Here is a 24,906-nt window from a genome sequence, read left to right on the forward strand (position 1 = left end):
TTTTGTTTGTGTGCTTGTTTTGTTGGGACTTGTAACTTCCACACCAATAAAAAACGCCAGGTGAGGAAATTCTACCAATCCACAAAACCACCTGCTTTATGGCAGAGATTTAGAGAGTTGTCTATGGCTTTGAAAGGTTAATTGACTTGACCAAGATCCCACAGCTCCTTAATACACATAGTGTTAAGAACCAAGAGTGAAACCCAAGCCCCACTTTGGTGTGTTTTCCATTAAACCATGTTGCCATTTGTATGTTGTAGCATTTCTGGTTTTGCCCATTTTTGAATCTTCAGAAAACAAATAAACAATTTACAATAATTTTAAAAATTCCCATTTACTGCCCGCTGCAGGTCTCCCCCCCCCCCCAATTGGTAGCCCTTGGAGCTATTGTCATTTAATAGGAATCTGTCACCTTCTAAGTGAATCTGATTTTGAGTACTTAAAGAAAAATCCCTTCAGAACTTCCCAACTCTCCCTCTGCCTCCCTTATTCCTCACTCTGTTCTTCCCTTAGCTGATTAATTTTAACCTCAAGTCTCTCATGCAGTACTTTTTAAACTTCAGTTACTTTTCATTTTCTCCTCTTCTAATAATAAAATCACTTGACATTAGCCTTATTAAAGATGTACCAGATAGAATATGTAAATAAAAAGTTAAGGTTATTCCCAAACCTCCCATTAACTCTCTATTTCTGCATCCTCATCCACCAAACCTTTTTTAAGAACTGGAGACTTTTTCCTTTTTTCTCTCTCTCTTATTGAAGCCTTCATAGTTGGTTTTTAATGCTCTTCATATTCTAGCCCCATCTTATATTTACAACCTTATCCTAATTACCCCATTTCATATACTCTACAGTCCAGCCAAATGAAAATTCTTGCTATTGCTCACACATGACACTTCATCTTCTGTTCTCATACCTTTGCATTAACTGTCCCTCCTTGCCTGGAATTCACTTCTGTCTCCCCTTTATCTCTTGGAATCCCTCATAATAATAATGATGATAAGAACTAGCATTTATACCATATTTTAAAGGGTGCAAACCATTATTTTAAATATTATATTTAAATATTGAATTAATAGCATATTAAATAAATGTTAAATATTGTTTAAATTAACTTAATATTTAATTTAGATATAATTCATTAGATTCTCACAACCTTGGGAGGTAGGTGTATAACTATCCTCATTTTACAGATGAGAAAATGGAGGCATAAGGAGATTAAGTAACTTGTTCAGGATCACAGAGTTAATAAATATCTAAATCTTATCTCAACTCAAATCTCCTTAACCTTCTTTCATTCATTCATTCATTCATTCATTTGTTGTTTTTTTATTTTTTTAGGCAATTTAGAACATTATTCCTTGGTTACAAGAATCATATTCTTTCCCTCCCTCCCTTCCCCCCACCCTTCTTGTAGCCAACAAGCAATTCCACTGGGTATTACATGTGTCCTTGATCAGAATCTATTTCCAGGTTGTTGGTGTTTGCATTAGGATGTTCATTCAGAGTCGACATCCCCAATCATATCCCTTTGACCCATGTATTCAAGCAGTTGTTTTTCTTTGGTGTTTTACTCCCACTTTATATACGTGTGTGTGTGTGTGTGTGTGTGTGTGTGTGTGTGTGTGTGTGTGTGTATAGTATAATATAGTTTGAGATCTGGGACTGCAAAGCCACCTTCCTTCACATTTTTTCCATGATTTCCCTGGATATCCTTATCTTTTGTTCTTTCCAAATGAACTTTGTTATGTTTTTTTCTAATTCAGTAAAAAAGTTTTTTGGTAGTTTGATGTGTATGGCACTAAATAAGTAAATTAATTTGGGTAGGATTGTCATTTTTATTATGTTAGCTTGTCCTATCCATGAGATCTAGTTTTAATTGTGTGGAGAGTGTTTTGTAGTTGTGATCATATAAATCCTGTGTTTGTCTCAGCAGATAGATTCCTAAGTATTTTATATTGTCTAGGGTGATTTTAAATGGAATTTCTCTTTCTAATTCTTACTGCTAAGATGGGTTGGAGATAGATAGAAATGCTGATGACTAATGTGGGTTTTTTTTTTGAATCCTACAAGTTTGCTAAAGTTGTTGAATATTTCCACTAGCTTTTTGGTTGATTCTCTCAAATTCTTTAAGTAGACCATCTAATCATCTGCAAAGAGTGGTACCTTGGTCGTCTCCTTGTCAATTTTAATACCTTCAATTTCTTTTTCTTCTCTAATTTCTACTGCTAGTGTTTCTAGTGCCATGTTAAATAATAGAGGTGATAATGGGCATCCTTGGTTCACTCCTGATCTTATTGGGAAGGCATCTAGTTTATCCCCTGATGAAGATTTTAGTTGACAGTTTTAGATATATACTGTTTATTATGTTTTAGGAAAGGCCCTTCTATTCCTATGCTTTCTAGTGTTTTCAAATAGGAATGAGTGTTGTATTTTGTCAAAGGCTTTTTCTGTATCTATTGATATAATCATGTGATTTTTGTCAGTTTGCTTGTTAATATGGTCAAATTATGTGGATGGTTTTCCTACTATTGAACCATCCTTGCATTCCTGAATTTTTCCTTTTTATCTTTCTCTCTTCTTCATACCCACTATCTTAACAGAGCTGCTCAGAAGGCAATAGAATAACCACAGCCAGAATGATTGGAAGACACGGGATTAAGAGTAAAGCTACACGAATAATCCACAAATCAGATAATCAGCCAACACTAACACGGGCTTAGGGCTGGAAGGCACTTTAGATTTCATCTATTTATACCTTCTCTTTTTGCAAGTTGAGGAATTGGGACCCAAAGAGCATACCCAGCACCATATCCAAGGGTTACACAGCTAATTCATGGGAAAGCCAAAACAGGAGGACAGTTCTCCTGATTCTGAGTGTTTCTACTACAATGGGCTTCCCCAGTATTTAAAGTCATTGTTGGGTGAATCTATTTTGGATTCTTTCCAAAAAGATTTAGTTACAGAAGTTCTAACAGGACTCTGTTATATAATCCAGCTTTATCTATGAAGAGGTCCCCTAGCAAGGATGTAGAAAAGAATATAGTAGGGATTCCATCTACTATTATTGTATATTATGTAAATGTTTTATATAGTTACATCTTACTCCCAGACAAACTGTCTGTCTTACCTCCTCAGTTGCTTCACTTAGATACTAGTCTACTTTACCCAGAGTTGTTATTTCTATATTGTGTTTTGCTGAAACCTAGGATTGACTTTTCAACAAAAAGACTTGTTAGTTGTTTCTTAGAGACAAAAAATTAGGAGTTGTGATTATGTGCTTGTATCCATGTTCATGTATCCTGTTTTAATGTGCAGATTTGTTGTTTATAAATGTATTATTTCTAAATGTTGTGTTCAAAGCCATTTATTTGTAGATGGTTTGATGTTTTTTTATTCAGCTTATTCCTATTTTGTACTTAAATCCTAGTGGAGTTTTTCAAGTTCTTCATGTGACAATCTACATCAAAACTGGTGTGATATATTTTAAAACACAATGAAACATTGATTGCATGCAAAAATCTTTCCCTCTTTTTGTGGCTTTCCCACCCCCCATGTTTCTGAATAGTTTTATCTATAAAATGGATATCTAGACAGTAGTCATATGATGAGATTTAGGTATTATTTTGAATGAAGATGATCTTTGATCTTTATAAGGTTTTAGAATTTAGATTTTTTTTCTTTCTTTTCCTATGAATTGTGTTTTTTGAACCAGCAGAAAACACATGCTCCAAAATCTTAACCAAGGCATTTGGTCCTTAATTTAAAAAAAATCATGAAAGTCATTCACAGTACTTTTGTTTCCTGTATTAAAACCATATTCAAGCCACATATTTTCATTGAAAAACAAAGGTTAGTTGGAGGGGGATGGAAATGAAAATGACCTGTCATTTCTCCCACATCCTTGTTTGGCTGATAAGTCACCAATCCTCTTAGGCCCTACAGGCTTAGGTTTTAGCACATGTTACCATTTTACTTGGCCTGTTTCCTCCTTAGAGATTTACAAGGTCAAAATGTTCTTTTCTCCAGGATTGGAGACCAAATTTGGAAACCACAAACTTCTGAAAGTTATACAATATTAATGATGACTCATTGATCTGGAAACAAGTTTTTTGAAAATGGGGTCATTGTTAGATGTTCAGAGCCTTTTGACAGAAGACCTTTCCTAGTCCTTTAGCCCCTTGCCCAAAGCACTAATATTGAGCCACCAAATGATGGTAGCCAAATCCTAAGCGAGGTAGCGTTTAAAATAACTTCTCTTGGGCAGCTGACATCACAGATCAAATGCTTGTGTATTTTTTTAAATTTTTGTTTAGAATATTTTTCCATGATCACATGATTCATAATTCTCCCTGCCCCCTATTCTCTCCTCCCCCCTCCCAAAGCAGACAAGCAATTCTGCTGGGTTATACACGTATCATTGTTTAAATATATTTCCATGTTATTCATATTTGCAATAGAGTGATCTTTTAACATAAAAATCCTAATCGCATCCCTATCACACTATGCGATCGAACATATATTTTTCTAATGTATTTCAGTTCCCACAGTTTCTTCTCGGGATGTGGATAGCTTTCTTTCTCATAATTGTCCCAGGTCATTGCATTGCCACTAGTGGAGAAGTCAGTTACATTCGATTGTGCCACAATGTATCAGTCTCTGTGTATAGTGTTTTCCTGGTTCTGCTTCTCTCACTCTGCATTGTTTCCTGGAGGTTGTTCCAGTTCACATGGAATCCCTCCAGTTCATTATTCCTTTTAGCACAATAGTATGCCATTACCAACAGATACCACAATTTGTTCAGCAATTCCCCAATCAAAGGGCATCCCCTCATTTGCCAATTTTTTGCCACCACAAAGAGCACAGCTATGAATATTCTTGTACAAGTCTTTTTCCTTATTATCTCTTTGGGATACAAACCCAGCAGTGCTATGGCTGGATTAAAGGGCAAACAGTCTTCTAGCACCCTTTGGGCATAGTTCCAAATTGCCCTCCAGAATGGTTGGATCAATTCATAACTCCACCAGCAGTGTATTGTCCCAATTTTTGTATATGTTTTGATGTAATGGGTAAGATTCCAGATTTAGACATGGAGGAAATCGTTTCTACTAATTTTGCCATCTGTTCCTTCTAGACCAGACTAAAAACGAGTTACTACTTCTATAGGTCTCACTATCTCCATTTAAAAATCAGTGTTGAACTAGGCAATTTTTAAGTTCAATTCAAAATCTTTACATGATTTTAAGAGCTGTCAACTATAACATCAATTGGTTTTTCTTACGTCCATTAAACTGCCTCAAGTGGCAACCTCCTATGTATAGCCAGGTCCACACTCCCTGTTTGATGCATCTCTAACATGAGAGTAAAAGTTCATGTCCTGAGGACATTGTAAAGGCAGCTATTCTGGACCTGGAGTCAGGAATGTAAATTCAAATCAGCTTCACAAATTTTAATAGTTTTGTGACTTTGGCCAAGTTAGTTATATCCTTGAAATCAGTTTTTTTTTCAGCCCTAAAATGAACAAGAAATAACACCTACCTCACAGGGATATTGTGAGGATCAAATAACATGATATTTGCAACGTTCTTAGCATAGTACCTGACACATTGTAGACACTTAATCAATTCTAATTCCCCCTATAGAAATTAAATACAATGATAGAATCTCAGTATTGGAAGGGATGTCCATGATCATCTAATTCAAGTTAAGCAGGAAGCACCTGATATATTTTGTTTTTCATTTTTACTTTGACCAGAGGAAGTGTCCAAACTTAATATTTGTGACTATATTTTTTTCTCACCTAAATGGAAAGGTACAGGGAGGAGTACTCTACAAATTTAGTATGTGAGTCACTTAAAAATGTTAATTTAGGGGGCAGCGGGGTGGCTCAGTGGGTTAAGAGCCAGGCCTCGAGATGGGAGGTCCTGGGTTCAAATTTGACCCCAGACATTTCCTAGCTGTATCATCCTGGGAAAGTCACTTAACCCCCACTGCTTAGCCCTTACCCCTCTTAGAACCAATACACATTAATTCTAAGGTGGAAGGTAAGGGTTTAAAAAATGTTAACTTAGTTTTTTAGTATTAAAAGTGAAAAAAAGAACAATCCTTTTATACCTCCCTAAACAACTTGTTATCATCATCCCCAAAACTTGTCCAAATCGTTTTTATCCTTCCCCACAACTCCCAAAGCTCTTGCCTGCTTAGAACTTTGACTCATATTTTGCTGATAAAATTGAGGCCATTGGAATAGAATTCTTGTCCTCATCCTCATCTTATGTCACACAGATGCCTTCTGATACTATCTCTTCCTTTCTTGAATGCCAAGGTAAGTCCCTCAATTAGGAGGATAAGTGAACCTAATCCATCCTGTGCTCTCCAATAGATTGATCTTCAACCTTTCTCTGCCTAAAAATATGCTCCTGTCTTCCTCATCCTCAAAAAGACCTCACTTTATCTAAACAAGTTATCTCGTATCATATATATATATATATATATATAATCGTATAACTCCTTTCCCTTTTGTGGCCAGATTTTTTGACAAACTGTCTACCAAGCACTGTGTCTACATTATCATCAACTTATTCTGTAAATATCTCATTTCTATGTCATTTCTCCCATTAGTTGTGAATACCTTGAGAGTAGGGATTGTTTTTTGCTCTTTTGGTGTTTGGGGGCCCAGGATGTGCCACATAGTAGGCACTTTATAAAATTGTACTGACTGCTGCAATATATATTCAGCCTATGCCCAATTCTCAATTGATACCAAGAAAAATCCTTGATTTCATAGCTGTGGGCATTCCTTCTACTGAAAACAAATTATATCACCTCATGCTTTTCAGTTCTATATATTTTTCATCTGTCTTTTTGTAAATCTTCCATAAAGGATCCACCCAAAATAGCAGAAATTGTATTTTGGCTCTGAAAGTAACTTGAGGGTACTTAGCAGTCAGGTTGCCTATCTGTTGTTATCTGCTCCTGTTATATAACTGATCCATTGTTTTTCACTTAAGTTTGTCTTTGGATCATGACATCATAGACTTAGAACTTGAAAGGGAAATATGCATATATATATATATATATATATATATATATATATATATATATATATAACATTCCTCCTTGTATCTCCCTTTTAGGTCATCCAGTATAACAAAAAAATTAAAATGTAAAAAAAAATTCAGTAAAAGTGATTAACCCAAGGAAAAATCTGTTATATCCAGTGTTCTCCACTTTATCAAAGGGGTGACTTGCCTTCCCATATTCCTTTTTTTGAGCCCAAGCTTTTTTTAATGAATATTTTATTTTATTTTTAATTAATTTATTTAGTCAATTTAGAACATTATTCCTTGGTAACAAGAATCATATTCTTTCCCTCCCTCCTCTCATCCCACTCTTCCCAATTTCATTGGGTATTACTTGTGTCCTTGATCAAAACCTATTTCCATGTTGTTGGTGTTTGCATTAGGATGTTCATTTAGAGTCGACCTCCCCAGCTATATCCCCTCCATCCATGTATTCAAGCAGTTGTTTTTCTTCTGTGTTTCTACTACCACAGTGTTTCCTCTGAACGTGGATAGTGTTCTTTCTCATAGATCTCTCCAAGTTGTTCAGGATCACTGCATTGCTACTAGTAGAGAAGTCCATTACATTTGATTATGCCACAGTGTATCCGTCTCTGTGTACAATATTCTCCTGGTTCTGCTCCTCTCACTCTGCATCAATTCCTGGAGGTTGTTCCAGTCTCCGTGGAATTCCTCCACTTTATTATTCCTTTTAGCACAATAGTATTCCATCACCAACACATACCACAGTTTGTTCAGCCATTCCCCAATTGAAGGGCATCCCCTCGTTTTCCAATTTTTTTTGCCAGCACAAAGAGCACAGCTATGAATATTCTTGTACAAGCCTTTTTCCTTATTATCTCTTTGGGGTACAAACCCAGCAGTGCTATGGCTGGATCAAAGGGGCCCAAGCTTTTTAAGCTTTATTTAGTTTGAATGATTTTTTAGTTGTTCTCTCCATTTACATTTTTGTAGCCATTGTTTATATTTTCCCCTGTTTCTGCTTACATTATTTTGCATCAATTGCTTTGAAACTTTTTATGCTTTTTTGCATTCATCATATTCATCATTTCTAACAGTATGGCAATTTTTCAATATCATGCTTTGTTTAATCCTTCCCTAAGATAGATAGACAGTTTAAAAAAATGCTTAATTTACATTTTAAAATCCATTCTGTGTATTGGTTCCAAGGCAGAAGGTTGATAAAAGCCAAACAGAGGGGGTTATGTGACTTGCCCAAGGTCACAGAGCTAGAAAGTATCCAAAGCCAGACTCCAGAGATCTCATCTCCAGTCCTGGTTTTCTATCCACTGAGCCACCTACCTGCCTACTTTAAGTTCTTTGCTACTGCAGAAAAAGTGCTGTTATAAATATTTTGAATATATGGAGCCTTCCTAAATTTTTAGCTACCTCCTTGGGGTTTGTATCTAACACTAATCTCTGAGGCAGAAGGGATGGATGTTTTATAGTTTCTTTGTTTGTATCATTCAGAATTGCTTTCCAGATTGGTTATATTAATGCATAGTCTCACCAATATGCATTATCGTGCTTATCTTTGCAAAATTGGAGTGGTCTTCTCATACATATTTTACACACACACACACACACACACACAGAGTCACGGTTCAGACATAGGGGAGCCAGAATATGCCCTGACATCACTGATTTTGTGTTGTAATATATTAGCTGACCAAGTTATAAGGGAATAAAAGTTCTTGAAAGTCCCCACAAACACCAGAGAATAAATTTTTATGAATTTTGTCATGAAGCCAAAAAAATGAAGGAGAAAGGGATCATAGAAACTTAAGTTGGCATGGCCTCAGAAATTATCTGGTTCAACCTCTATCAAAACTGGAATCTTTTCCCCAATATTCCTGAGAGCTGCTGAAGAAAAAAAATGGTTGGAGTAGCACTTTTTATTCTGTATGTATGTGTTTTGAACCCCTTTGACAAGCTGATGAAACCTATGCATCTCTTCTCATAATAATGCTTTTCCATGTATAAAATGAAATGAAAAGGATAACAAAGGAAACCAATTTAATTAAAATACGGTTGTCAATTTTTTTTAAGTTAATGAACTCCAGGTGAAAACCCCCCAGGTTAGAAAACTGTCTTAATTGAATTCAATTCCTACATCAAAGGAGAGGAGGTAAAATCTATATTTTACATGCATTTTAGGATTTGTTTTGGAAAAATAAGGTGTTAACTTACATACTTGGCAAAATATTTTAATCTTTAATCCTTTTAATACCAACAAATAAAGAGTAATATAGTGAACAAATAAGCCATCTTCTCTGAGCAATTTATAAATATGAATATAATCATGTACCATCTTTCCTAGTAGATTGTAGAGTCTTCAAGGGCAGATTAATCTTTTATTGAGAATGTCAGAGAATGGCGTAGTCCATTTTAAATTTCAAGTATTTGCTTCTGTCCTCTTAAAGAATAAATCATATTGAGAAAAATTTCAATAACAAGATTTTAGAAGCGAAAGAAATGTTGGCTTCCCTGCTTCCTTATGGGGGCTGGTGAAATAGCGTAATATGAATTTACATGGCCCTCTTGTTTTTGCTGCCCTTGCAATCATGAAATAAATTGATATGCCAATAACTTTTATATGAGCTATTAAGTGGATTGAATGAAATGGTAAAATATGTCCATTTGGATACCATGAAGACTGGAAGGCCCCTGGAGGAATAGTTAAAAATTTCAAGTAAGATTATAACAGATGAAAGAAAGTAGAGCATATTATATAGCACAGTGCCTGGCACATTATACATGATTAGTAAATGCTAGTTGTCTGATAGATAGAAAACAAGTCTCAAATGTAGGAAGACTCATTCTAATCCTGCAGGCAAGCACTTAACATCTTGTAGACCAATGGTGTCAATGTCAAAAAGAATTGAGATTTCACTAACTTGTATATAAGAATCCCTAAGGGCTACATACTGATTTTGTTATAAAATGTATTATTATCTATGTTTTATTATATCTTTATTTGTTTTGTTTTTCCCAATTACATTTTATTCTGGCTCACTTGGGAATGTTGGGAGTTGCACGTGGTTCATATATTAAGAGATTTTGTTTGGAGATAAAAATTATTATTGAGATTTAATTTTAATTTTTACAGTTGTAGAGATAGGGCTCACATGCCTTGGTAGAGGCAGCTTTCACATCTGAGAATTCCCAATATCAATAAAAAAACAGTTCATAAAATAATAGGTTTAATTTTTTGGTCAAATTATTATTAAAACTCATTGATGTTTCTATAAATTCTAATTAAACAAAATTTATCATATACTATGTACAAATGTTTGTTCCAAATGTTGATGATAAAAGATGGATATATGAGAAATTACCCATAATGTCTGTTCTATGAAGTGTTGTAGATATTAGAAACATATGTGTGTTAATGTTTGTGTATATGATTATATATGTGCATGAACATATAGATGTATACTGTAAAGATTAAAATTTAGGGAATATGGGGAGACTGAGGCAAGGTAGAAATTAGTTTCTCTCTGCAAGGAGTATTATATTTTTTTTAGAGGTTTATTGAAGATTAAGGATTAAAAAAATACAGGATAAGAAACATGTGTCCAGGCCATAGAGTGCCATATTCCATAAATTTTAATCATTACAATACTCACATATATACATACACAAACTATATATGTGTGTGTCTATATCTATGTGTAAAATATGGGAGAAACAAAATATGAAATAGTATTGTTAGTGTCTAGGGACAGTAAACAAAATATAGTGTTTTGTATTTTGTGTTGCAAAGAATGTTGAAACTGGAATAAGGAGCTTTTGGTTTAGTTTCTTCCTTCAACATTAAATATGTGACAAGTAAATTGCTTATCTTTTCTTGTCTCATTTTCCTCATCTGCAAAGTGGGTATAATAATCCCACAACTTTTTGTGATGTACGAAATGAGATAATGTTTATAAAGGACTTCGTACTTAGCAAACCTTAAAATAAAGTGTCAGTTACTTTGTGCATGATATTCAATCCTTGTTTCCATCTCATACTTTTTTCACTTGACTTTTTTATTGATCAGTGTTTTGTAAAATTAGTGTTTTAAAAGAAGGCTGTTTTTAAAAACAAGTAGTAATTATGCTTGAAAGTAAACACAATTAAAAAAGAACAAGAATATTCCATCTCTTTGTAATACCCAATATGATTTTATTTTGGTGTGCTATATTACCTTGTGAATATTGCAGACATCTGTTAAAGAAATAAGCCATTCAGTTGAAAATGGAAGTAATAGCATAATCATAGTCTAATCACATATTGGTTGTACTTTTTTCTCTAACTCATTTTTTGGGTTAGTATCATACTGTTAGGCTTTATGTAGAGTATAAATCAATGATTTCCCCCCCTCTCTGCAACACTGAGAACTTTTCTAAACCAGCATTTAATATATTTAATATGGTCAACCTTTTGTGGCCAACTCATTTTGTCCAGTAGTTAATGATATTTGGAATGTATCACGTGGTGTATCATTTAGTGTAAACCTAATTTTAAATTAGGGTGGACTGCTTATCTCATTTCCCACCATGACCAACTATATCAGTAGTTGCAATCTATTATTCTTGTGCTGACTGACCCCTATTCTGGAGAAAATATCCTTATATTTTTTCTCTAATTCTTCATTTTATACTCCCAGGATTTTATTCAAATATTATTCTTTTCATGTAGCCCTTGAGGAAGCTGTATACAATCTTCTTAATTGGCCATCCCTTACAAAAATTACAACTCTCTTCGATTTATTTAGGGATAAGTTTTCTTTTAACTTCTGAATACTTTGTTAAAACCTCATTTTACATTATTGTTATTAATCCAAGTGTAACTATAGGGTTTAGGGTACACATTTTGCTTTCTATCTGTCTGTCCATCTGTTCATCTGTTGGGCCCCTCCCTTCCTCCTTTGGTAAGTCACAAATATTCCTGGACCTCTGTTTCCCCAAATTGAAAATAATGGACAAGGTAGATTCTGCAGTCTCTCCCACCTGTAAACAGAGGACCCTCTGAGAGGTTGAGTAGATTTTCAGTGTGATGGTGACCCATGGCACTTGTATTCTGTCAATGTAATTGGAGGTTTAGTATAATTTAAACCAGTGGTTTATATATTCAATATAATTCAAACCAGAGAAGTGGTTTATAATAGGACTTTTACTATAAAATCTGATAATTTATGTCTTTGCACTATACAAATATTCATTTATATGTATTGATATATAATTTATGTTTCACATTTTTTGCATGTATTTGTTCTAGATGTACTTGTGCTCCTATGCCTATTTTATGTCTGGCTACATCTTCAGTTATCCTTTGTCCATATATGTGCATATATATCATTTGGCTGAGTTTTTTTAAACCCTTACCTTCTGTCTTGGAGTCAATACTGTGTATTGGCTCCAAGGCAGAAGAGTGGTAAGGGCTAGGCAATGGGGTCAAGTGACTTGCCCAGGGTCACACAGCTGGGAAGTGTCTGAGGCCAGATTTGAACCTAGGACCTCCCATCTCTAGGCCTGGCTCTTAATCCACTGAGCCACCCAGCTTCCCCCTTTGGCTGATATTTTATTAGAAATTTCTGTTACTTAAGGTAAGGGATTACCCCATCTTCTACTACCTACCCTTAGGGACTTCTGGTCAATTCTTTAAAAAGTGTAATTGATTATTCTTATTTGCTATGTTATTGTTTGTTCTTCAGCTGTCCAAGATCAATGGAATTAGAGGTTCAGCAAAAGTGTTTAATTCCATCTGTGGGCATATATAATATGCTTCATAAAGAAGGTTTATTTTACTGCCACTGCATGTGGTGTGGACTTCATCAGAAAGTCAAAGAGAAAACTTTTGATATTATTTTTTAAGAATTGTTGAAATATTCCTCCTAGATTTCTTTTGCTGAAAGTGGGTTAAGGAGGCCCCAAATCTTCTAGGTGGCAGGGATAGCGGGGAGGATTGGGAAAGCCAAGTTTTTCTGATCAGTTCACTGCTGAATAATGTACACATAACAAAAGATCAAAAGACTACATGATTTTGTATTAAGTTCAAAGCTACATATTTTAAAGCTGCTTTAAAAGTTACCCCATTAGTACCTTTTAAAGTTACCCATAAAATGCCACTTTACATCTGGCATCAGATCTGTTAATTTGGCTATTATGAATATGTAAGAATATTTTGAAAACTCCTGTGGTCTTGTAAAACCTCTAGGCCCTCATTAGCTAAAAATTCCTGTATTCTGCCAGGGCATGAAGCCAAGGCAAGATCCTTGTGGAGATAACATTTAGTGTTTAACATAATAATAATGAAAAAGAAGTCCACATAGAGCTTTAAAGTTGTTATCCATTTGAAATCTCTTGTATGATGCTTTAGGCAGAAGGAGAAGACAAAGAAGATAAGTTTATTTCAGTAGAATGTATTGCTTAACCGTCTTCTCTCATGTAAAATGTCCTAGAAAAGACAATGACTAATTTCTGTTAGCCATCTGCTCTCTTTATATGTTAAGGCTTTGTCTTTACTTTCTAAAAATGCCCTTGTAGGACATTCCCAGGTAGAACATGCATAAATGCACACACACATACACACACACACACACAAGTAGTTTGGTGGTGTTGGCTTTCAAAAAACACTGTGTTTGAAATTCATCTCTAGTAGCATCAGAAAGATATTCTCATGATAACATCTTCCTTTATTCTGATCCATTACCAAATGAGCACCAAACACGTCTGAAGCAGTGGACCAAAGAGGGACTCACATATGGAAATTTCTTCTTAGGAAACTTGGACAAAGCAGTAGTCTTACCTGTTTTCTGTGAACAAACCTGATCACTTAAGAATATAATTGAAACTTGCTCAGTCTATAGGCTGCTAACAGTAGCAGGCTCTCCTGACTCCTTAAGCATCTCTGGTAACTATACCCCCTCCTATCATCACATCAGTAAAGCAGTTTAGCTTAGGGGTTGCATTGCTATCCTTTATTAAAGTGCTGAACCAGTTACCTTGTGAATATCGTAATCGCTGGCCATGGTACTGATAGATTCTAAAACAATATTAATAAGTAATTTAATAGGTAATTACCAGTAACCTTTGAAACTTTTGTCTTTGTTAGGGTCTCTTTAGTTCTTTTTACCTTTCCCCTCATACTTCTGGGATCTTATGTGTGATACAACATTCATTACTGTATCTAGACCAGAGCCATCAAATAGCAAGTACCTGTAAAAGTTTGTTGAATGAATAAAATTTAAAAAATGGCTTCATCAGAACATAATTTATTTAGGAGATTCTCTTCTCCTGTACAAATTTAGAAGAATTTGTCCTTTGAAGATACCATGTCACTTTGTCATTGATATATTTATCTAAATATATTTCTCAGTCTTTGGACTTCAAAGCCACATGAGGGTACATCAATAGATGATAATGCACAAAGACAATTGTCATTCTCGGTCACCGAGAGACTACCACTACTATTTCTCTAAACATTTCCCTTTTCCCTATCTTAAACTAGAAGAATAAAAGAAAGCACAATTTTGATTAAGATAGGTTATAAGATCATAGCATTTTCCCTGGAAGAGATCATTATCATTGTTTGATTCAATTCCTTCATTTTAAAGATGAAGAAACTGAGATCCAGGAGAGTTAAATGATTTCACTCCAGTATTGAGAGCAGATTCATAATTAAAATCCTAGTCTTTATTCCATTCTTATGGGTATTTTTGTAATTCCATTTGTATACACACTAAGCAACAGAAAGGTAAAGAGATGTGGTCATACTATTAAGTAGAACTAGAAACTATCCCAATGCTTTCTCTGTTCAATTCTCCTGTCTTTTCTAAGCTCAGAAAAAGGAAGAACTAGTTTTATTCTTCATAAGGGAGCTTCATAAGAGAGCAGAATTTTTATCTTCACTCTCTGCTTTTGTACAAGCTATCTTCCATATCTGAAGTGATCTCCCCCCCCCCCCCTTTCCTTTTTAAAATCCCTAGGATAAGGCTCAGCTCCAACATAAAGCCTTTCCTGATCTTTCCTTGTGTTGGTATCTCCCCTCTCTAAAAGAAGACAGTTCCATATTTTTTTGTGTATTTTACATTTATTTCTCTTTGTTTAAATTATTTTTCTCCAGAAGAACATAAGCCTTTTGAGGTCAAGAAATGTTTTATTTCTATCTTCACATCTATAATACATAGCACAGAGGAGAAATAATAATTGTAGATATTATCTCATAGGATTATTTATGAGACTCAATATAATCAACATAAAGCACTTCACAAACTTTATAAAGTTTTATAGTATTATATAATAAGTATTGGTGACTAATATTTTATTTACTTAAGAGTTGTTGAATTAGAAGTATTTTTAAATATTCAAGCATTTTATATACATAATCTCAGTTGAGCCTGACAGTTCTGTATGGTAGGTAGATACTGTACATATCATCTCTATTTTTTTGAGGAAGAAAATCAGACTCTCAGACTTGGAGTGATTATTTGCCAATGGTTAGACAGCTAACCGTATCAACTGTGGAATTTGAAGCCTAATCTCCTTCACTCTAATTCTCCTTCACTCAATTCTCCTTCACTCCAAGCTCATTTTAATAGTGCAAGATGAATGATAAACCTCATGAGTTATCATCATGAATTAATATTAATAGTAATTATAGTTAATTCTCCACTGATTAGCCCCAGTTTTATCTACAAGCTGTCATGGATCCAACCCTGAGTCTGGTGTTTGTGAAAGCATTCACACTGCATGTAGTGTTCAGTAGAAGAAGAAAATAATTCTTGTCAAAATGCACAGCTTCTCCTTTAGAGCCATGGACTTCTTGCTTCATTGTGCTTAAGGAAAAAATAAATAGCCCAACTTTTTGGTTGTAGTTGAGTGGTAGTTGGGAAAATGCTTGAATTTGTGATAGATAGGGAGCTACATATTCTTTTTCATTTCTACTTCTTTCTCTATTGAAGGACCAGATGACATAGTGAATAGGAACTTTAAGTCAAGAATACCTGACTTAAACTTTTTTAAACCCTTATTAGTCATGTACCCCTGGACAAGTCTCCATTTCTCAGTTTCTTCTATAAAATGAGGATAGAAATAACATCTTCTTCACAGAATCTTTGGGATACTAAAATTACATAATATTTTAAAAGAGTTATACAAACTTTAAAGCATGATATGTGTTATTTTTTACTATATAAATATTATAATCATCATCATTACAATTTCTTACAGAATCTGAACCTGTACCCTTATGCCTGGGCTGAAATTTTATGTCAATTTCCTCTTTCAGGAAATAGCAGGGCAATCAGTAATAACAGTCTAATGATTGTCCTTCTTGTGGGAAATACTTATTTCAAAAAATATTTTAAATTTAATATTTTCACCAATTACATTTAATAACAAACTTCCACATAAGGTTTTCAGTCATATGATCCAAATTATCTCCCGTCCTTTTTCCCTCCCCATTCCTGAAAATTGGCAAATAATTCATTCTGGATTATACATGTCTTACCAAGAAAAAACATATTTCCTTATTTTTTTTGCAAATGAATAATCTTATCAAACCAAAATCTCAAAACATGTACCCAAATAAACAAATGAAAAACCATATTTTTCATCTGGATTCTGACTCCAGCAGTTCTTTTTCTGTAGGTAGATAGCATCCTTTGTCAGAAGTCCCTCAGAATTGTCCTGGATCATTGAGTTGCTGATAGTAACAAGTACTTTTACAAAAATAACTAATTTAAATAATTATAAATCATTTGTAGTTCTGCAAGAACTATGAGTTATTAATCAATAATAATAATTTAATATGCTTTCATGCTTCCTAAAATTACCTTTTGGTCAAGAAAAATAGGATATTTTAAATTCAATCAATATGTTAATTCCTTGCATATCATAAATAACGGGTATCAGTTTTTTTTTCTTGTTACCAGAATTATTTCTACTCTAAAATGAGTATTTATTGGGGTCATCTGGGTGGCTCAGTGTATTGAGAGCTAGGCCTAGAGATGGGAGGTTCTAGGTTCAAATCTGGCCTCAGACACTTCCTAGCTGTGTGACCCTGGGTAAGTCACTTAACCCATTGCCTAGCCTTTACCACTCTTCTGCCTTAGAACCAATACACAGTATTGATTCTAAGGTGGAAGGTAGGATTTATAAAAAAAATAAAATTAGTATTTATCTGTTCCTATTGACTGACACTTTCAAAGAAGATGCAATTTATTATTCCTGGGTTTAGCATTATATCCCAATTTTCCCAGAGAATCCTCGGAAGTAGATCAATTCTTTAATAAAGCATAGATGATACTGGTCTTTTTAAAAGGCAAGATGTACAACATACTCCTAAATATGCCTGAATTCAGTCTTTTTGAATAACGTAAACCAAGAAGAGACTTAATGATTCAGTTCAGTTAAATTTAACAAATTTAATTTAATTTAATTAATTTAAAGTAGTTAATTTTTAAAAAAAGCAAATACTTATCTGCTTTGCTGTTAGTTTGTACTAAAAATTGCATTTTCTTCTAAATAGTTTATTCTTTATCAATAAAAAAAGTCCTTAAAATTTTCATATACTACAATAACTTGGGCTATTTTATTTGGTTGAATTTTTGTTACCAATTTTTTTACTTTTTTTTAATTTACACTTTTTAGTCCTTGTGTATTTTCCTTTTTTCCTTTTTATTCTTTATAATAATTGATGAACGTCTCAAGTTTATGTGTATTCAGTTATCCTACCTTGTAGTATTGTAAAATTCTATTACATTCATATGCCATAGTTTGTTAAGCTAGTCCTTAATTGTTGGACTTATATTTTATTTTAAATTTTTTTTGTTAACACAGAAAAATTTTGCTTTGTCCCAGAAAGGTCTGACACAAGTATATGACATAAAGATGCTCTCAAAGAATTAGGAATATATTTTTAAAGAATAAGAATTCTTTATAAGAAATAAGAAATAAAAGAAAGAATTATTTTATAAGAAAAAGACTAAGAATAAAGAATAAGATAAAAAATAAAGAATGAGAATGAAAACAGTTTTCAAAAGAAGAATTGCTTCTACAACTATAAAAAACTACTTGAAAACATATTCCAAATCACTCATAGAAAGAAAGGAAGTTTAAAATGCCTTTGAAGTTCGTCTCATACCTTGCAAATCTTCAAGGAATTGGGAATACTCTACATTGGAAGGGCTGTGAGAAGGCATGCACACCAATGTGCTATTCATTTAGAGAATATTTATTGAGTTCTGTTCATTGTTTTAATCCCATCAGTTCAGAATGATCTTTTCTTTTACTCTTTATTCAGAAAGACATTCCTTGAACAAAAAATTTTAAAAGTTACTAGAATGAGTTTAGCTAAATTAAACAATATTTTGGTCATGTATAACAGTGAATGCACAATTCTATATCAGTTGTGCTATAGTTCTTCAATGCAGGGAGGGAATGTACATTTTCTCACCTCTTTGCTGGTTTTAAGTTTTGTCATCCAAGTTCTATAACATTTCATTTATATTCTTATAGTCATTTTACACAACCACACAACCACACACACACACACACACACACACACACACACACACACACTATTTTCATCAGGCTGTCCCAGAAGATGGGACATTACCTGACCCAAAGAAACCAGGAAAGCCAGGAGGAAAAATGAGGGAGAGTATTCCAGACATGGGGATCAGCTAGAAAATATTCTCAAAATTGAGAGAATATGTTCCTTGTTCGAGGAATAGCAGAGGCCATTGCTATTTGATTGCAGAGGATAAGGATTATGGACTTGAAACATAGGAAGGGCCAGGTTATGACAGGCTTTAAAAGCCAGGGGAGTTTATATGAAACCTTATATTCAAAAACCCTTCCTTGAAGATAATATGCATATTTTATATATATGTGTATATTTATAGAAATATATCTATTGATATGTGTATGTTTGTGTGCATAGATATATATATATGCAGAGGGGCAGATTGTAAATGGAGACATAATATTAATAAATATTAGTGATCAAGTAAATAAGTTCTAATGTTCACTAGTAACCCACAGAATTTTCATTATTCCATTCTTATTAATGATGATGATGATGATGATTTTTTAAAACTCTTCCCTTATATCTTAGAATTAATACCATATATTGGTTCCACCTCCATGAACCATCTCAGTTGTCCCATCTACTGTCTAACTTTTCCATTCTATAACTGGATTTTTCTTATTTTCTAGAGCATACATTGAATCTTCTATTTATATATGACATAATATGTATATGATAATTAGTGACATGCTGTAGTGGTTTGGTCAGGAAGCTTAATAATAGGTCATTTTATATACAGTATTTTACTAAATTCTCTATCAGGCATCCTTATTTTATGGAAGAAAAAAACTGCTGTTTCTACTTTCACACAGCATGTCAAAAATGGGACATTTTTGTCCCCATTTTTTTTTCCCTCAAAATTTTGTCCCCAAAAATGGGACAAAAATTTGCATCTTATGGTCACTTTGTTATAAGGAAGAGATAGGTTTGGTAAACCTCAAACTATGCTCTTTATTATATATGGTGTTGCCTTTGAATTTGTGTGAAAGCCATCGTACCTAATCAAAAGGATTCATTAGAATGTTCCATTGAGATGGAAAATAACCTTAAGCTTCAGCAAGGGAGGAAGTAGTAAAAGTTCACTTAGATAAGATTATTTCTCAGCATTGTGGGTATTTAAAAACTGAACCACGTAATTCTGAAATATTATGGAAACTTTTCCTGGAGATCTTTAAAAATAATAAAAATTTTTCATCTGTCTAGAATGAGTTAAGTGTGATCATGCCTTAAGATTGTTGGATAAGCTGGATATCTTTTCAAAGTCAGCCTCCTTTATTTCTGAAATTCTTTGACTAATGACATCTATACACATTTCCTTTAATTACAATTGATTGAATATAGAATTACTTTTTTAAAAATTTCAAGTTTGTCCATGAAATTATTCCTTGTCTTTTACTGTCTACATGTAGAATATTAATATCTATAATAGAGAATTTGATGTATTGGTGACTTTATTCAAGAGTAAAAATTATTAGTAAGATAAAGAGCTGATTTTCATTTTGAGTTAAACATTTTTTAGTCTTTTAAACACTCATTTGATCTTCACAATAATAATGTGAAGTTTTAATGATATCTCAATTTTACAAATGGAAACAGGTTTGGAGAGGTTTTGACTTGTCAGTGAAAGAAGGAAAAAAGTGAGGGTGTAGAAGGAATGGTATCTGGGAAAGGAGTAATACATGTTAGAGGCAGAATTCAAATCCAGGTGTCTCTTGAATCCCAGATAACAGGATTATTTGGTGAGTATAGCCTTGGAACAGAGATTCTTAACTTTTTTTTTTTTTTTTGAGGAGCAGGAGAATCATGTTCCCTTTTGACTATCTGGTGAAATCTGTATATCCTTCCCCTTAACAAAAAAATTATTTGTAGACCTATAAAATACATAGGATTACAAAGAAAAATCAATCACACTGAAAATCAGTCTTCAGATTATTAAAGGAAAACAAATGCTGCCTTTCAAAATATTTTAAATCTATCTTTGTATATGCATATAAAATTAATTCCAGCATAGAAACCTAGGACTTTAGAGTGTGACTAATAGATATACTCTTCATTGTACTTGCCTTCAGATTATCTAGAACCAGCAAAGACCCTTTTTTCCCCCTAACTGTCGACAATGGAACCTGTTTCTATTAATTCATAGATATTATGTCTTTTCACTTTTTAATTAATGAAAATAGTAGGAAGTAGTTACTCCTTTTGAAAAGAAGTTGAAAGTCCTGATACTCTATCCTAAATATCTTGAAAATTTGTTTGACTTCTTTCAGGAATTATTTACAGAGTAGCACATGTTATTGTCAGTTGTCATTGTTTAAGAGTGATTGAGTAGGGCCAACTATATGGCTCAATGAATAGAATGCCAAGCCTACAAATGGGAGCTCCCGGGTCCAAATATGGCCTCAGATACTTCCCAGTTCTGTGACCCTGGGCAAGTCACTTAATCCTAACTGTCTAGTCATTACTATTATTCTGTCTTGTAACCAATATTTGGTGTTGATTCTAAGACAAAAGACGAGGGTTAAAAAAATACATCGAGTAACTGGTGAAATTTGTTTTTATTGGATAGTTATGAACGAAATTGCAGCAAACAGTACTTTCAGTTATAATTCAATGAAAAGGGGTTATTATTTGTGTTTTTTTAGATGCAAATATATGGAGACTTAAATTTTGGTTTAAAAAACATTTAATTTGATGCCTTGAACTTCTTGAATTAAATAGATCATATCATTTTAAAGATTACTTGATCAACTTATATAGAATTTCTAAATAGCATTACTATAAAAGAAACTATGACTTGTATTTCATCATTGTTTGTTAATTTAGACTTACTATTGTCATAAAGAAAGCATATGTTCTCTTGTATTTATTCATTTTGAGAGACTTTTTTATTTCCCTAGTTGTGTGGTGGTAACCAATTTGTCAAAATACTTGAAACATTTGTAGAATGTAAGAAAAAAGTAGTGTTATACTTTTTAAAAATTCTTAACTAGGAGACAATATTTGTACAAAAAAATCAATGGAGTTGAGTGTACTGGGATAAGCAATGATTTAGATTACTTGACCATTGTGTTTATAAGAATTCTACTTTAATTTTAAAAGAATTTAATTTTCAGCCTAAATTACATCTCTTGGTTATTGTAGTGTGTTGTGAAATTTTAGTTAAATAGCCCAACGAAATATGCAGTTTGTTTTATTAACATTCTTTTCTTTATGCATTATTTAAAGTAATTACTTTCTACCTCCAAATGTATTGATAGATTTTCCTTTCTGTCCTTTTAAATGGAGCAATATCAAATCTGCCTCTATTTTCTTTGGCAAAAAGCTACACATTTTATATGAAGTACTTTAGAAGGTTGTCTCCAAGCTCACCATTATTCAATTCTCATTTCTTTTATGAAAATCTGGTGCGCTAATGCACAATCCCCAAGTATAGATAGCTTAATTCTATTTTATTTTTTCAAAATACAAATTATTTCATATTGGTTAACTGGAAAAATTAGAATATATGAGGTTGCAGAAGTTTTCAGTTTGCATGTAGTATAGAAATATTTTCTTGCTATCATTTACAAATGAATATCTTCTGGCGCTAAAGCTGCATTCAGTGTCCCCAACTTTCTTGATTGGGTACTTTTTTTTATTATTGACAGGGACATCCTGCAGACCTTTCAGAAGATTTGGAGAATCCTGACTGGAAGATGAGAGAGGTAGGCTATCTTTCCCTCCAATGTTATATTGCATTTCATTATTTTCTATAGACACATTCTAATGCCTTTGTTTGTTACATTAAAATTCCCAGATATCTCCTTCCCCTTTCTCTCTGAAATCAGAAGGCATCATTTGACAAATAGATTTTTCTATCCATTTATCTATCCTTAACTCTGTTTTGTTTATGTTCATCATTTCTTCCTCTGGAACTGGGCATACACAAGTCTTTCTGCAAATAATATTTTGTTGCTGTGTATGACGTTCTTGGTTCTGTTTGTTTCACTTTTTATAATTTCATGTAACTTTTCTTATGTTTTTTTTTAAATTAACCTGATCATGATTTCTTGCAGCTCAGTAATAGTCCTTAACAATTATATGCCACAACTTCTTTAGCACTTCCCAATTTGTGGACATCCCTTAAATTTCTAGTGCTTTGCCTCCACAAAGAAAACTGTTATAAATATTTTAGAACTTTCTGAGTTCTTTTCCTTTTTCCCTGATCATCTTAGAAAATAAAACTGATACACAATTTCATAACTCTTTGGGCATAATTCCAGAGTGCTCTCCAGAATGATTGGACCAGTTCACAGTTCCACCAACAGAGTATCAGTGAGGCATTCTCCTTTTGAGGAAGTTGGCATTCCTATAAATGTAGATCTAATTAATAGGATAATTGATTTAGTACATCTAAATACAATTCTGTATCATTGGATCATCATATCCCATTTTAAGAGGTGACGCCCAGAGAAATTAAATTGACACCCTCAGAGTCATACAAATAACTCGGTTTTAGTGGAATCATTATGTTACACTTATATCATTTAAATTGTTGGTAAACTCTGAGTTCCCTTTGTTCCAGGCAATTCTTTTATTATGAACCTCTTATTGGGCTGGAAATTTTCCATCAAATAACTCCAATTCAAAATAGTTTTAATTCCATCCATATCAATTTACAGTAATACCTTGTTTATTTGTTCCATGGAGTAATAAGGCATATTACTGCAATCAAACATTGATCAGTGAAGCCCAGGGGAAGCAGCTGTTATTTGATAAAGATACTAGCCTTTTTTGCTTTCTGAGGTTTCCTGTAGCCAATCTTTAAAAGCAGAGCTACAATAATCTTTTCATCTGGTATTTCTGAAGTGGCCTATGTGAAATGAGGAACCAGAGAGCCACAAACCTTCGGGTAGCACAGTCTTTCTGTTTCTGTTCTCATCTGTCTTGTATATGCCTGGGGAGATAATCTCATTCTCTGGTCTATACAGCAAGCTGCTAGAGGTCTTTAAGGCACAGTATTTACTAAAAGACTGGGGCAATGATGAAGTATCAGAAAGTTAGTGATATCTTAGTCCTTCCTCATTTTCCAGGATGTACCTATACCAGAGGTCTCTGGAACCTATCAATAAAATTTTTCAGAGAGCAGCTAGGTAGATAGACTTCCTTCTTGTGGAACCCCACGCATGTCATTTAATCCCACTGTTTAGTCCTTACTGCTTTTCTGTCTTGAAATCCATAACCAGTATTGATTCTAAGACAGAACATAAGGCTTAAAAAAAGACCTTTCACATCCTTAATGAAATATGATGTTTGAGAGATTTTTCCAGATACTCTTGGGAATTCCAAAACTTTAAGCATTTTAACCATTTTAGCACAACTCAAATATTTAAGTACAAAAATGACTCAGAAACCTCATCAAGTTGAATGTTCCCTCCACTGTTACAAATTGTAACCCATTCATGATTGCCATATCAAAGGCATCCTCAGACCAAATATATTTGTTTACTGTTGGGAAAGGGAGGTGGCTCAGTGGATAGAGATCCAGACCTGCATATGGGAGGTTCTGGGTTCAAATGTGACTTCATTGATTTTTTTTTTAAGGAAATAGATAAATGACGTATTCTAGTATCAGGTTAAATTGAGCTGGGATGTCCTACTTATAGTAATTTTCACTCATCCTAAGGTTATTGCTTGCTTTTTCTGCTACGGTCTTTCAGTTCAAGATTCCTGGATCAAAAAAACTAGTAACTGATACAGTAAGAAACTGTTTTATTGATGAGGTTCTTGCTTAGCAACAGTGTAATAAATAATTATTGTGACTGTTGCATGTCATGTACCATGCAAGTCTTTGGAGTGAGATACGTTAGATAACACAAGGTCCCTGACTTCCTGGAGCTTGTAGTCTAATATTACAAACAAGACATTGATACAAATTAATTTATTCCTTATTCCCAGGAGGAGAAAACAGTTATAACATATTTGTGGCAATGAGGTAAAATTTCATGGAGGAGCTACCATTTGAATGGGGCTTTCAGAGCTGAGTAGGAACTCAAGAGCTGGGAAGGAAAAGCAGTTAGTGTTGTTTGTAATATTAAGTAAGGAACATAGTAGCGGAGTACCTAGACGGGAGTGGGAATGTATTTGACAGCTATGTGGTACAGTGGATAAAGCTCTGGACCTGGTGTCAGGAAGACCCGAATTCAGATTTGCCTTAGGTACTTACTATCCATGGTCAACAATTTTAGCCTCTGTTTTCCTCAGTTTA

General features: G+C 33.6%; 1 protein-coding gene across 8 annotated transcripts in view; it reads left to right on the forward strand.

Annotated features, from left to right (window-relative positions):
- MLLT3 (MLLT3 super elongation complex subunit) overlaps positions 1-24,906 on the forward strand; it is a 300,025-nt gene that overhangs the window by 214,901 nt on the left and 60,218 nt on the right. For 6 of the 8 annotated variants that reach the window (XM_007498060.3, XM_007498061.3, XM_056806666.1 and 3 more), the window contains one exon: positions 22,307-22,363. The exons of the other annotated variants lie outside the window; for them this stretch is intronic. In XM_007498060.3, coding sequence (XP_007498122.1) covers positions 22,307-22,363 — 57 coding nt within the window. The remainder of the gene's footprint in view (positions 1-22,306; positions 22,364-24,906) is intronic. 8 annotated transcript variants of the gene reach the window in all.

The sequence above is a fragment of the Monodelphis domestica genome, chromosome 7 (assembly GCF_027887165.1).
Source record: "Monodelphis domestica isolate mMonDom1 chromosome 7, mMonDom1.pri, whole genome shotgun sequence".
Classification (NCBI taxonomy): Eukaryota; Metazoa; Chordata; class Mammalia; order Didelphimorphia; family Didelphidae; genus Monodelphis; species Monodelphis domestica.